General features: G+C 50.9%; 1 protein-coding gene across 8 annotated transcripts in view; it reads left to right on the top strand.

Annotated features, from left to right (window-relative positions):
* The window catches only part of DNM2 (dynamin 2), a 114,268-nt gene that overhangs the window by 48,794 nt on the left and 51,844 nt on the right, over positions 1-13,630 (top strand). For all 8 annotated transcript variants that reach the window (XM_055371666.1, XM_055371668.1, XM_055371670.1 and 5 more), the window contains exons 3-5: positions 6,186-6,335; positions 9,391-9,594; positions 10,805-10,903. In XM_055371666.1, the coding sequence (XP_055227641.1) occupies positions 6,186-6,335; positions 9,391-9,594; positions 10,805-10,903 (453 nt within the window). The remainder of the gene's footprint in view (positions 1-6,185; positions 6,336-9,390; positions 9,595-10,804; positions 10,904-13,630) is intronic.

Raw genomic sequence — 13,630 nt, forward strand, 5'->3', positions numbered from 1 at the left:
GCTCCTTTGAAACAGGAGGCTCCAAAGACCTCCAGGGTCTCCAGGCCAGAGGTGACTGTGGCCTCTGGCAAGGGGCTGCTTCTTCATGTCCCAGGCCCCCTGACCCTGAGAAGGTGGCAGCTTGCACCCGTGGCTCCCTTCTGGGGACACCTTCTCAAAGGGCCTGAGGTGCAGGGGATTGACTGTTTAGCACAGTGCGGCCCCAGCTGGGGGTTCCTGGGAGTGATGTCCTCCTAGGTTAGAGCACAGATTCTTTTTTCATGGATTTTAATTAAGCAGCTGCCGTATACGAGATGCTAGGGGGAACTGTGATCACACCAAGTCTCTGCTCTCTCAGAGCTCCAGCTTCAGTAGGGAACACAGGCTTGGGAGGGAGGCAGAACCTCTCTCTGGAAAAACCCGCAAGTACAGCCAGTGGGCCCACAGTTAGGAGGCCCTGTCTTGGGCGAGGACGACTGACTCCCTGGCCTTGGCAGCGTGATTGCTGGATGACTGCCCAGATTAATCCTTTACTCCTGCTGTGTGCCAGGCTGGGTCCCTCAGAGTCCCCAGGGCCTGATCACATGCCAACTGCGAACCTCTCTGAGGGGGCCCGGGCTGACCCTCCTCCCAGGGAGCCCTCCTGGCTCAGGGTGCCGGGTGACAGTGGGGGTGTGTGTGGAGCTATCAAAATGCTTTGCAGTTTGCCGAGGAATTACAGGAACTGGCTTTGGTATCTGGAAATGCCCTGTCTGCAGAAGGTGGCTGTGGGGTGCAGCTTGATGGCAGGGACCGGGACAGGCAGAGCCAGGGGTGGCTCAGTGGCTTGGTGGCTGGGCCTCGGCTGCTGCTGCTGTGGACAAGTTGACAGGGAACTCAAGTGTTAAGGCCTCTGGCTGATTCTTTGGGCCAGTGGATTGTTAAAAAAAAAAAAAAAAAAAAAAAAATCATCTCATCTCCAGCACTTGAGCGCATGCAGCGCTCCAGAGGCCCAGGCTAGGCCCTCCACTCTGTTTCTCTTTTTGTCATTGTTTTGAGACAGAGTCTCCGGCCTCCCCTTGTCATCCAGGCTGGAGTGCAGTGGCATGATCACAGCTCACTGCAGCTTCGACCTCCCAGGCTCAAGCAGTCCCCCCACCTCAGCCACCCATGTAGCTGGAACTACAGGCTTGCGCCACCATGCCCAGCTAATTTTTAATTTTTTTGTACTTGTAGGATCTTGCTATGTTGCCCAGGCTGGCCTCCAATGATTCTCCCACTTCAGCCTCCCAAAGTGCTGGAGTTACAGGCATGGGCCACTGCGCTCGGCCTGGTGGAAGCTTTTAAACCTCTATTGGGCTGGGCATGATGGCTCATGCCTGTAATCCCAGCAGTTTGGGAGGCCGAGGTGGGCGGATCACCTGAGGTCTGGAGTTTGAGACCAGCCTGGCTAACATGGTGAAACCTCGTCTTTACTAAAAATATACAAATTAGCCAGGCGTGGTGGCATGCGCCTATAATCCCAGTTACTTGGGAGGCCGAGGTATGAGAATAGCTTGAACCGGGGAGGCAGAGGTTGCAGTGAGCCGAGATTTCACCACTGCACTCCAGCCTGGGTGACAGAGCAAGACTCAGTCTCAAAACAAACAAACAAACAAAAAACCTCTGTTGACCTGGCATTCAGCATTTACTTTCACCATGCCAGGGAGCCCTGTGAAGAAAGGCAGGCAGCTGCGGCGGACCTGGTCGGTGCCTGGGCCTTTTTGTCTGGTGTGGTTCTGTTGCTCACTGACCCACTAGGGAAGAAACGGTTTTCTGGCACCTGCTGTCCATATCCTTCGCCCACATGGAGGGGTTGGCCGACAGCAGAAGGATCTTGGAGGAGAGATCACAATGAACAGCCCCTGCTGGCCGGGCGCGGTGGCTCACACCTGTAATCCCAGCACTTTGGGAGGCCGAGGCGGGTAGATCACGAGGTCAGGAGATCGCCATCATCCTGGCTAACACAGTGAAACCCCGTCTCCACTAAAAATACAAAAAAATTAGCTGGGCGTGGTGGCGGGCGCCTGTCGTCCCAGCTACTTAGGAAGCTAAGGCAGGAGAATGGCATGAACCCAGGAGGCAGAGCTTGCAGTGAGCCGAGATTGCACTACTACACTCCAGCCTGGGTGACAGAGCGAGACTCCGTCTCAAAAACAAAAACAAAAACAAAAACAAAACAGCCCCTGTCTTCTCTGATCCCCTGTTGTTTCCCAGCCTGCATGTGACAACCGGGGAAGGTGCCGTGCTCCAAAGTCTGGCATGTGAGTCTAGCCGCCTGGTTCCAGCCCCATCTCGTGTCTGTCCCTGACTGGGCGGACTTGGGTCAGGCAGGTGGTCCTTCCTGGGCCCGTTTCCTGGTCCCTGCATTGGGGAATGGCCTGAGGTTCCAGGGGAACCTTTTGCAGCTCAGACACCTAGATTCAGCTTGCTGGGGACGGGGGGTTGTAAATGTCCCCTGAAGCCTGTGGTAGCCGGGCAGGCAGAACCTCCATTTTCCCACCTAACATGCATGAGTGTGCCCTTGGGGACACAGCAATGACCAAGGCAGATGGGCGTCCCTTCCCTGGTGGCATGGACATTCAAGGTAAAGCTCTCTATATTAGACTTCTTCTCACCCTTTGTCAGATGGTAGTAAGTGTTATGGGGAAACGAAGGCAGGGGAGGAGGGGGCTGGGTGGAGCAGCTGCTGTGGGGAGAGAGACCTGCAGGAGGTGGGGATGCTGTGTGACTTGAGAGAGTAGCTTGCCCTCTCTGGGCTCCTGCCTGTGTGTGCTGGGGGAACGATGGCGCCCACTGCCCCTGATGCTGTCTTTGCCACATCATTCCTTGGGGCCTTCTGCCCACCAGCTGCTCAGACCGTAGCTGTGCTGGCTGTGCTCTTCCTGTGCAGGTATTGACTCTGAGTCCTCATACAGCCTGTTATGATGCGCATTTTATAGATCAGTAGACTGAGACCTGGGCAGGCCCTCTGACTACAGACTGAGCTCATTACTGCACACAGCGTGCTGCCAGTACATGCTGGGCTCTGGGGTGCTGGAGCTGCAGGTCCTGGCCCCATCAATACAATCCAAAGTGAGCTGGCTCTGATGAGGAAGAGGCCAAGATGCCCCACTCAGGGAAGTCTTCCTGGCAGAGGTGGTAGCCAGGCAGACCTGGGAGTAGGAGGAGGTAGGGCTGGGCTTTGTAGACAGCACACTTGGCGGGACAGAGGCCTGCTAGGGAGAGGGCCTGTGTCCTTGCCACCAGCCCATCTTCCATGCCATGTCCCCCTGCACTCTTTGAAGGGAGATGGTCTCTTTTGGGGCTAAGCTGGGGTCCTGGAGCCAGAAGAGAACTGAGATTTGCTGTGGGGGGTTGGGAGCTGTTCCATTTTTAGTGGCTGCTACAGGAAGAGCGGCCGAGTGTTTCCCCTTGTCCCTGCAGAAGGCTGGAGTGTAACTGTCCTTGGGAACTGGGTCAGCTGATAGCAGGGCTGGGGGCGGGGGTGGGGATCCTGAATCCTCCAGCAGACGTCCTCATTGCCCCTGATCTGGGTGGCCAGTGCCTGTGCTGGACACGGTCCTCAGTCATCGGAGCCCACTGAGTCTCCCCCTGACCCTGCAGAGAATTTCAAAGAGGCGAAGTTCCTTCCAGTGGCCTCACAAAGGCTATCTGGCTTAGGAGCCATTACCTGAAGCCAGAATTTCTGAGTTCCAAGTCCCAGCTCCATCACGGAACTTGGCCCAAGGCCCTTAACCCCTCTGGGCCTCAGTTTCCTCATCTTTGAAATGGGGATCTTAGAGATGCCTACCTGTCAAGGGACTTGTGAGGTGCAACAGGACCACACGCAGGGCCTGGCCAGAGTGCCGTAGTTTCTTCGGTTGCCATGATGGGACAGTGAAACTCCTCATACTCTTTCTGCATTGAAGATTCTAGACCTGGCTGAGCGTTCATCTCCCTTTTTGCCTTTGCTTGAGGCAGATTATGGCATGGCTGTGTTATTCACGTCGCCAGGTCTCCTCCTGGTGGACGTTGAGGCCATTTTCATTTTTTTACTCTTAAAAACGACAGGGCAGTGCGCATCTTTGCATCTCTGGGGTGGGTCAGGTCTCTGACCTCTTTGCCAGTGTGACTTATTACCCCTTTCTTTCTTTGTTTTTCTTTTTGAGACAGTGTCTTGCTCTGTCGCCAGGCTGGAATGCAGTGGTGTGATCATAGATCATAGCTCACTGCAACCTCCAGCTCCTGGCTCAAATGATCCTCCCACTTCAGCCGATATTAATCCGTTTTCATGCTGCTGATAAAGACGTATTTGAGACCGGGCAATTTACAAAAGAAAGAGGTTTAATGGAGTTACAGTTCCACACAGCTGGGCTGGGGAAGCCCCACAATCATGGCGGAAGGCAAGGAGGAGCAAGTCACATCTTATATGGATGGCAGCCGGCAAAGAGAGTGAGAGAGCTTCTGCAGGGAAACTCCCGTTTTTAAAACCATCAGATCTCGTGAGACTTATTCTCTATCACGAGAATAGCACGGGAAAGACCCACCCCCATGATTCATTGATCTCCCACTGGGTCCCTGCCACAACACAAGGGAATTATGGGAGCTACAAGATGGGATTTGGGTGGGGACACAGAGCCAGACCATATCAGCCTCCCAAGTAGCTGGAACTACAGGTGTGCGCCAACATGCCTGGCTAATTTTTTAAATTTTTGTGGAGACGGGGTCTCACTGTGTCACCCAGGCCGGTCTTGAACTCCTGGGCTCAAGTGATCCACCCTCCTCGGCCTCCCACAGTGCTGAATAATAGGCGTGAGCCACTGTGCCCAGCCATTTCCCCCTTATTTTTAGCATCACTACAGTAGCTGTGATCTCTGAGCTTTGAGGATATCCCCTCCCCAACATTTTACTCTGAAAATTCGAACATCTGGAAACGTCAAGGCTTTGTACAGTGGATACCTGGGTACTCGGCAGCCACCTTCCGTGATGAACATGCCTTATATTTGCTTTGTCCTCAATCTGTGATTCGGGACTGGATTTCTCTGGTTTCCTGGTGGGACCCACACTGCTTGTCAATTACTTATTTTGTTCCCCTTCATCCCAGTCTTGCTGTGACTTTCAGATACCCCCGGGTCTTATATACACTCAGGGTTATACCCAGAAAACATTTCTCCTGGGGGATTTGTCTCTAGGTAGGGGGCCCTCTTGAATAGTCAGGGGGAGAAAGAAAGACTCAAGACCAGCTCTGAGGAGGCGGCAGGGGTGCCCCTTCCCTCTACCTTGTGGGCTCCTTGGGGAAGAAGGACAAGTGAGTACCATGAGAAATACCCCTGGGGATTTTGTGGAGCTGGAATGTGCTGGTGGACCATGAATCCACAAGGACTTGGGCATCGAACTCCCTTGACTGGGACCCACAGCAAGGGAGGCTCTGCAGCATCACCTTAATCAAATGGACTCACCCTCTCTGGGTGATGTGTCCTGGTGCTTCCTCTTCTGTTCATCAGTCAATCAACAAATAAATGGCTGGGCATGGAGGCACATGCCTGTAATCCCAGAAACTTTGGTCATTGGTTATGTCTACCTGTTTATTTTTGGGGGAGGGGGATTCATAATATGTCATGACGTATATTAACAGTTTGCAAAGAGCCACATGGGAACGTAATCTTCAGGATCTGGAAAGAGGCTCAGTCTATTCAGTCTATAGGAACCCCCGCCTCCCCCAAGACCCTTGTCATGAGAACGAATCTCTCACTCCCAAATTCCTAGAGTGATGATGATTGGGTCATTATTTTCTTTTTTATTTTATTTTATTTATTTATTTTTTTTGAGAGGGAGTCTTCTCTGTCTCCCAGGCTGGAGTGCAGTGGCGCGATCTCGGCTCACTACAACCTCCCCCTCCCAGATTCAAGCAATTATCCTGCCTCAGCCTCCTGAGTAGCTGAGACTACAGGCGTGTGCCACCATGCCAGGCTAATTTTTTGTATTTTTAGTAGAGACAGGGTTTCACCATGTTAGTGAGGATGGTCTGAATCTCCTGACCTTGTGATCTGCCCACCTCTGCCTCCCAAAGAGCTGGGATTACAGGCGTGAGCTACTGCGCCCGGCCTGGGTCATTACTTTCGTTCAACAAAGCATTTCTCCCCGCAGTCCATGCGCACCCTGCCCACAGCTCTTTCTCATTTTCAGCATCTCTCTTCCCTTTCTAGAACATGCCGAGTTTTTGCACTGCAAGTCCAAAAAGTTTACAGACTTTGATGAAGTCCGGCAGGAGATTGAAGCAGAGACCGACAGGGTCACGGGGACCAACAAAGGCATCTCCCCAGTGCCCATCAACCTTCGAGTCTACTCGCCACACGGTAGGCAGCACGGGTGGGGACCCATCACTGACCGTTTCTGGTCGTTCATGGACAGTGCTATTGGTGAGCCTGTGTACTTCCACTCATGGGTATCATGTGCCCATTCACAAACAGTTGATATTCACACGCACATAGCCCCTTGATCTGTATCTTCCCACTTGTGCTAGGTATGTAGTACCCAGACCTCTGTCTCAGCTTGAAGAAAGAGCATGCCAGGAAGTTCTTTGGAGTGGTGGGGGATTGCAGCCATTTCCCCCTTTTACCAAGGGCAGCCACCACTTGGCTCAAGGCAGCCAGATCTGCTGGTGCCTCAAGAGAGGCCAGAACCAGTCTTCTGTAAAATATCCTGGGTTTTTTTTTTTTTTTTTTTTGAGACAGAGTCTTGCTCTGTTGCCCAGTCTGGGGTCCAGTGGTGTGATCTCTGCTTGCTGCAACCTCCGCCTCCCAGGTTCAAGCAATTATTGTGCCTCAGCTGCCCAAGTAGCTGGCATTACAGGCATGCACCACTACACCCAGCTAATTTTTTTTTTTTTTGAGATGGAGTCTCGCTCTGTCGCCCAGACTGGAGTACAGTGGTGTGATCTCAGCTCACTGCAGTCTCTGCCTCCCAGGTTCAAGCTATTCTCCTGCCTCAGCCTCCCAAGTAGCTGGGACTAGAGGCAACTGCCACCACGCCTGGCAAATTTTTTGTATTTTTGGTAGAGATGGGATTTCACCATATTGGCCAGGCTTGTCTCGAACTCCTGACCTTGTGATCTGCACCTTGGCCTCCCAAAATGCTGGGATTACAGACTTGAGCCACCGCGCCCGGCCAAATTTTTTTTTTTTTTTTTGAGACAGAGTCTCGCTCTGTTGCCCAGGCTGGAGCGTAGTGGCGCAATCTCCACTCGATGCAACCTTCACCTCCCGGGTTCAAGCAATTCTCTGGCCTCAGCCTCCCGAGTAGCTGGGATTACAGGTGTGTACCACCCTGCCTGGCTAATTTTTTTTTAATTTTTTTTATTTTTAGTAGAGACGGGGTTTCAACATGTTGCACAGGGTGGTCTCGAACTCCTGAGCTCAGGCAATCCACCCACCTCGGACTCCCAAAGTGCTAGGATTACAGGCGTGAGCCACCACGCCCAGCCCATTCAGCTACTTTTTTGTATTTTTAGTAGAGATGGGGTTTCACCATGTTGGCCAGGCTGGTCTCAAACTCCTAACCTCAGGTGATCGCCTGCATCCGCCTCCCAAAGTGCTGGGATTACAGCCACCTTGCCCGGCCAAATATCCTGATTTTAAAACTCTGCATTCAAACAGCAGCCCGGGGCCATAGACATCCTCTGGCCCAGAGGCACAGATTGCTACCATGATGGGTTCCTTGCGATAAGTTTTAAATTTGTTTTTCAATAAATGATACCTGCATGTGGCTCAGAATTCAAAAATTACAGAAAGGTATATCGCAAAAACCTACCTTGTCAACCAGTTTTGCACACATATTTTAGGTTCTTCAGATGACAATGCAAACATGAGCTGGGTGTGGTTTCACACACCTGTCATTCAAGCTGCCTGAAAGGCTGAGTCAGGAGGGTCACTTGGGCCCAGGAGGTCGAGGTTGCAGTGAGCTATGATCACATCTGTGAATAGCTACTGCACTTCACCTGGGTAACATAGCAAGACCCTCTATCTTAAAAAAAATGTGTAAGCAAAAAACAAGTAAGCAATTGTGATTGTATCTATATATGTGTTGTGTATGTGTTTATCACTCCTTTTCCTTAAATTGTTAGCATAACATAAAAATCACTTATGCTTTTTTTGAGATGGAGTTTCACTCTTATTGCCCAGGCTGTAGTGCAATGGCGCAATCTCGGCTCACCGCAACCTCCACCTCCCGGGTTCAAGTGATTCTCCTGCCTCAGCCCCCTGAGTAGCTGGGATTACAGGCATGCGCCACCTCACCTGGCTAATTTTGTATTTTTAGTAGAGATGGGGTTTCTCCGTGTTGGTCAGGCTGGTCTCGAACTCCCGACCTCAGGTGATCGCCTGCCTTGGCCTCCCAAAGTGCTGGCATTACAGGTGTGAGCCACTGTGTTGGCCTATGCTTTTTTTTTTTTTTTGTATGCCTCTCAGAATGTTTCTTTATTCTTTTTTTTTTTTTTTTTTTTTTTGAGCCAGGGTTTAACACTGTTGGCCAAGCTGGAGTACAGTGGTGAGATCTTGGCTCACTTCTTCTCCTGGGCTCAGGCGATCCTCCTGCCTTAGTCTCCTGAGTAGTTAGGACAACAGATGCACACCATCATGCCAGGCTAATTTTTTATTTTTTTGGTAGAGTTAGGGTTTCGCCATCTTGCCCAGGCTGGTTTCGAACTCCTGAGCTCAAGTGATCTACCCATCATGGCCTCCCAAAGTGCTGGGATTACAGGCATGAGTCACCGCGCCTGGCCTCATCCATTTGTCTTTTGTTTTTGTTTTTTTGAGACAGTCTTGCTCTGTCGCCCAGGCTGGAGTGCAGTGGTATGATCTCAGCTCACTGCAACCTCCACCTTCTGGGTTCAAGTGATTCTCATGCCTCAGCCTCCCGAGTAGCTGGGAGTACAAGTGTGTGCTACCATGCCCAGCTAATTTTTGTATACTTAGTACAGATGGGGTTTTGCCATGTTGGCTAGGCTGGTCTAGAACTCCTGGCCTCAAGTGATCCACCCACCTCGGCCTCCCAAAGTGCTGGGATTGCAGATGTGAGCCACCGCACCCAGCCTCATCTGTTTGTCTGTAATGGTTCTTTGGTATTGGCTGGATGGATGGGCTGAAATTTATTTAGTCATTTAGATCTATTCCAGTCTGAACTGTCCTGATTTAGAACTGCGTCATTGAAATGGAGTAGGTAGAAGGTATCTGTAGGATGGGATCCTAGAAGGGGAGTTACTGGATCAAAGTTGTGGTTCAGGCGGAGTGTCAGGCGACATCCTCAAGTCTGAGCCCCGCGCAGGAACTTTGGTAGTCAGCTGGGTGGCTGCGGGCCTGTTTGTGCCTCCCCTCTCCTGGCTCTGAATGCCTTTCCTTCTGGTTTCCCTCCCAGTGTTGAACTTGACCCTCATCGACCTCCCGGGTATCACCAAGGTGCCCGTGGGCGACCAGCCTCCAGACATCGAGTACCAGATCAAGGACATGATCCTGCAGTTCATCAGCCGGGAGAGCAGCCTCATTCTGGCTGTCACGCCCGCCAACATGGACCTGGCCAACTCCGATGCCCTCAAGCTGGCCAAGGAAGTCGATCCCCAAGGTAACCCTGAGCCTAGGGCAGTCCCCTCTTCCAGGTGCCTCTGAGCATGGGACGTGCCCAGCATCCTTGGTTCCAAGTCATGGCGTTCTCTTTAATCCATGGCCACTGTAGGAAAAGGCCTCCTGGAACACGGCACTTCCTCCGAGAACCAGCAGTGCTGGTGGGCATCCCCTGGGAAGTCACTGTGTGGCAGTTGGATGGTCCTCCTTGGACATGGCAGTGCCCATGTTGCCAGAGTGGGAAGCTAGCCTAGGGCTGAAGGAAGGGCCCAGCACTCCATAGCCCAGATGCGATCTTAGGTCCCATCTAGCTGTTACTCTGCTCCCTGAGACATGGTCCCCTCTTAGTCAGAACGGGAACTTCAGTCCTAACCCAGATAGCTGATGTGAGGACTGTTGAACGTTTGGGTTGTTTCTGATCTTTGCATGGTGAGATCGTCTATTTCCCTTCGAGTTGACACCCCTGGGCCCCTCTAGTCAGATCCTTCTACTGAACCCTCACTGCAGAATGTGAGCAGGAAGGGGCCCCAGGGAGGGCACAGCTGTGGCCCCCTTGATGCCCAAATTGGCACCCACCAGAGATCTTCACTCTGGCTTCCATCTGTCCCCAGTGTCTCATGCACATGCCACACATATAACACACACGGTTAGCACAGAGCCAGGCCCTCAGCCCCCGTGGGAGCAGTTGATCTGCAGAGGTGAGACTTTGCTAGAAAGACATCCTTGACTCTGGAATGACTTGTGGAGAGGTGGAATTGGATGGGATGGTTTCCAGAGTGGAATTTTAGCCATTCAGGCAAGAGGTAGCCCTGGAAACAGTCGTGTCAAACTCAAATGTTCCCTTGGGACTTTGCTGGCACTTGGAGAGTCCAGCATCAAAATCTGGCCCAGGAATCATGTTTACGTGAGGTTTCCCCAAGCCTGCAGCAGCAGAGGTTGTCCTTAATAACACAAATGACAATAATGGCCAGCATTTGTTGAGTATTTGCTGTGTGCCAGGCTCACCCTTATGACCACCCTGTGAGATCAGGGCTGTGACCATCTTCATTCGACATGTCGGAAACTGGGGCCCAGGCCTGTGACGTTCTGGCTTTCCCAGGTGATGTGACCTGGAAGTTTCAGGGCCGACGGGACCCCAGGTGGCTTGCAGCTGCCAGCTGATGCTCTTTCCTGGTGGCAGCCTCTGACCTCTGACCTCTGGGCTTTTTCAGGCCTACGGACCATCGGTGTCATCACCAAGCTTGACCTGATGGACGAGGGCACCGACGCCAGGGACGTCTTGGAGAACAAGTTGCTCCCGTTGAGAAGAGGTGTGGCTTTGGGGGTGCTGGGGAAGCAGGAGGATGGGTGGGGTCCTTATCATTACTGAAACCCCGGCACCTGTTCCCTGCCTGCCTGGAAGTCATTGCTTCTCCATTTCACCGTAACTCCTTCTTTCTTTTCCCTTTGAGCTATGTATCTTTTTCTTCTGATTTGTATGCATTCGTTTTTCAAGTGCACAGTTAACACCTGCTGGTTTCTGAAACATTAGAAAACAAGTGTATAGAAAGAGGAAACTAAACTCACCCGCAGCCACACTTCCCCTAGACAGCCACTGGTGAATCTGCAGCTCCCAGCTCCCCAGGGTTTATAACTTTAATTAATTTTTTTATTACTTTCTATTATGAGCCTTCCCTTCCCTTTTCCTTTTCCTTTTTGTTTTTTGAGATGGAGTTTTTGCTCTTGTCACCCAAGCTATAGTACAATGGCACAATCTCGGCTCACTGCAACCTCCGCCTCCCAGGTTCAACTGATTCTCCTGCCCCAGCTTCCTGAGTAGCTGGGATTACAAGTGGGCACCACCACGCCCAGCTAGTTTTTGTATTTTTACTAGAGACGGGGTTTCACTGTGTTGGCCAAGCTGGTCTCAAACTCCTGACTTCGGATGATCCACTTGCCTTGGCCTGCCAAAGTGCTGGGATTACAGCCATGAGCCACCTCACCCGGCCTATTATGAGCATTTTCAAACATTCCCAAAAGTGTGGAAAAAAGTTCAAAGAGTCCTCGTGGATGGCTTCCCCAGCTTCGGTGGTTACTAATATCTGGCTAATAGTGATTCCCCCAAATATCCTCACTATTTTTATTTTCTTCCTGGAAGATTTTATTTTTTCATTTTATTTATTTATTTATTTATTTATTTATTTATTTATTTATTTATGAGACGGAGTCTCTGTTGCCCAGGCTGGAGTGCAATGGTGCAGTCTGGGCTCACTGCAACCTCCACCTCCCAGGTTCATGCCATTCTCCTGCCTCAGCCTCCCGAGTAGCTGGGATTACAGGTGCCAGCCACCACGCCTGGCTAATTTTTGTATTTTTAATTGGGACAGGGTTTCACCATGTTGGCCAGGCTGGTCTCGAACTGCTGACCTCGTGATCCACCCGCCTCGGCCTCCCAAAGTGCTGGGATTACAGGTGTGAGCCACCGCACCCGGCCATCTTCCTGGAAGATTTTAACACAAATCCTAGGCACTGGCTGGGCGAGGTGGCTCACGCCTGTAATCCCAGTGCTTTGGGAGGCTGAGGCAGGAGGATGCCTTGAGGCTGGGAGTTCAAGACTAGCCTGAGCAACATATCAAGTCCGTGTCTCTACTAAAGATTAAAAAGTTAGCTGGGCATGGTGGCATACACCTATAGTCCCACCTACTTAAGAGGCTGAGGTGGGAAGATTGCTTGAGCCCAGGAGTTCGAAGCTGCAGTGAGCTATGATCACACCACTACACTCTAGCCTGCACAACAGAGCAAGATCTTGCCTCTAAAAAAAAAAAAAAAATTCTATAAATCTAGGCATTGTAGCATTTTACACATAAATACCCACATTTCTTTTCAAATACTTCCCCTTGCCATCCCGTTTGTTTTTTTTCTATACCATTCATTTGTGGAAGAAACCAGACCACATCCCACATTTGGGATTTGGCCAATTATTGTTCTCTGTTAGCTGGTAATTAGATCAGGTTCAGGTTCAAGTTCAGGTACAGATCTTCTGATAGGAGTAACCTAAGTATTTTTTATTTTATTTTAAAAATATTTTAAATATTTTGGGTCGGGCATGGTGGCTCACACCTGTAATCCCAGCACTTTGGGAGGCCAAGGCAGGCGGATCACAAGGTCAGGAGATCAAGACCATCCTTGCTAACACAGTGAAACGTTGTCTGTACTAAAAATACAAAAAATTAGCCAGGCATGGTGGCACACACTTGTAGTCCCAGCTACTCGGGAGGCTGAGGCAGGAGAATCACTTGAACCCAGGAGGTGGAGGTTGCAGTGAGCCGAGATTGTGCCACTTCACTCCAGCCTGGGCGACAGAGCAAGGGTCTGTCTCAAAAAAAAAAAAAAAATTTCAAGCATTTTATTTTATCGGAGCAGCAGTTTTAGGTTCATAGCCAAACTGAGAGGGAGATACAGAGATTTCCTATCAGCCCTGTAGCCCACACACCTATAACCTCCCTCACTTTCAACGTGCCCAGCAGAGCGGTGCATTTGTTAGAACTGATGAGCCTACGTTGACCCATTGTCACCACCCCACCTCACATCCATGGTTTACATCAGGGTTCACTCTTGCTGTTAGAAGTTTTTTTCTTTCTTTCTTTCTTTCTTTCTTTTTTTTTTTTTTATTTGACGATGTCTTATTCTGTCACCTAGGCTGGAGTGCACTGGGACAATCATAGCTCACTGTAGCCTTAAACTCCCAGGCTCAAGTGATCCTCCGAGCTCAGCCTCCCAAGTATTTGGGATTACAGGCATGTGCGATTGCTCCTGGCTAGGTTTTATTTTGTTTTGTTTTATTTTTTTAAGACAGAGTTTCATTCTTGTTGCCCAGGCTGGAGTGCAGGGGCACAATCTCAGCTGACTGCAACCTCTGCCTCCTGAGTAGCTGGGATTACAGGCATGAGCCACCACACACAGCTAATTTTTGTGTTTTTAGTAGAGATGGGGTTTCACCATGTTGGCTAGGCTGGTCTTGAACTCCTGACCTCATGTGATCCACCCGCCTCGGCCTC

The sequence above is a fragment of the Gorilla gorilla genome, chromosome 20, assembly GCF_029281585.2.
Source record: "Gorilla gorilla gorilla isolate KB3781 chromosome 20, NHGRI_mGorGor1-v2.1_pri, whole genome shotgun sequence".
Taxonomy (NCBI): domain Eukaryota; kingdom Metazoa; phylum Chordata; class Mammalia; order Primates; family Hominidae; genus Gorilla; species Gorilla gorilla.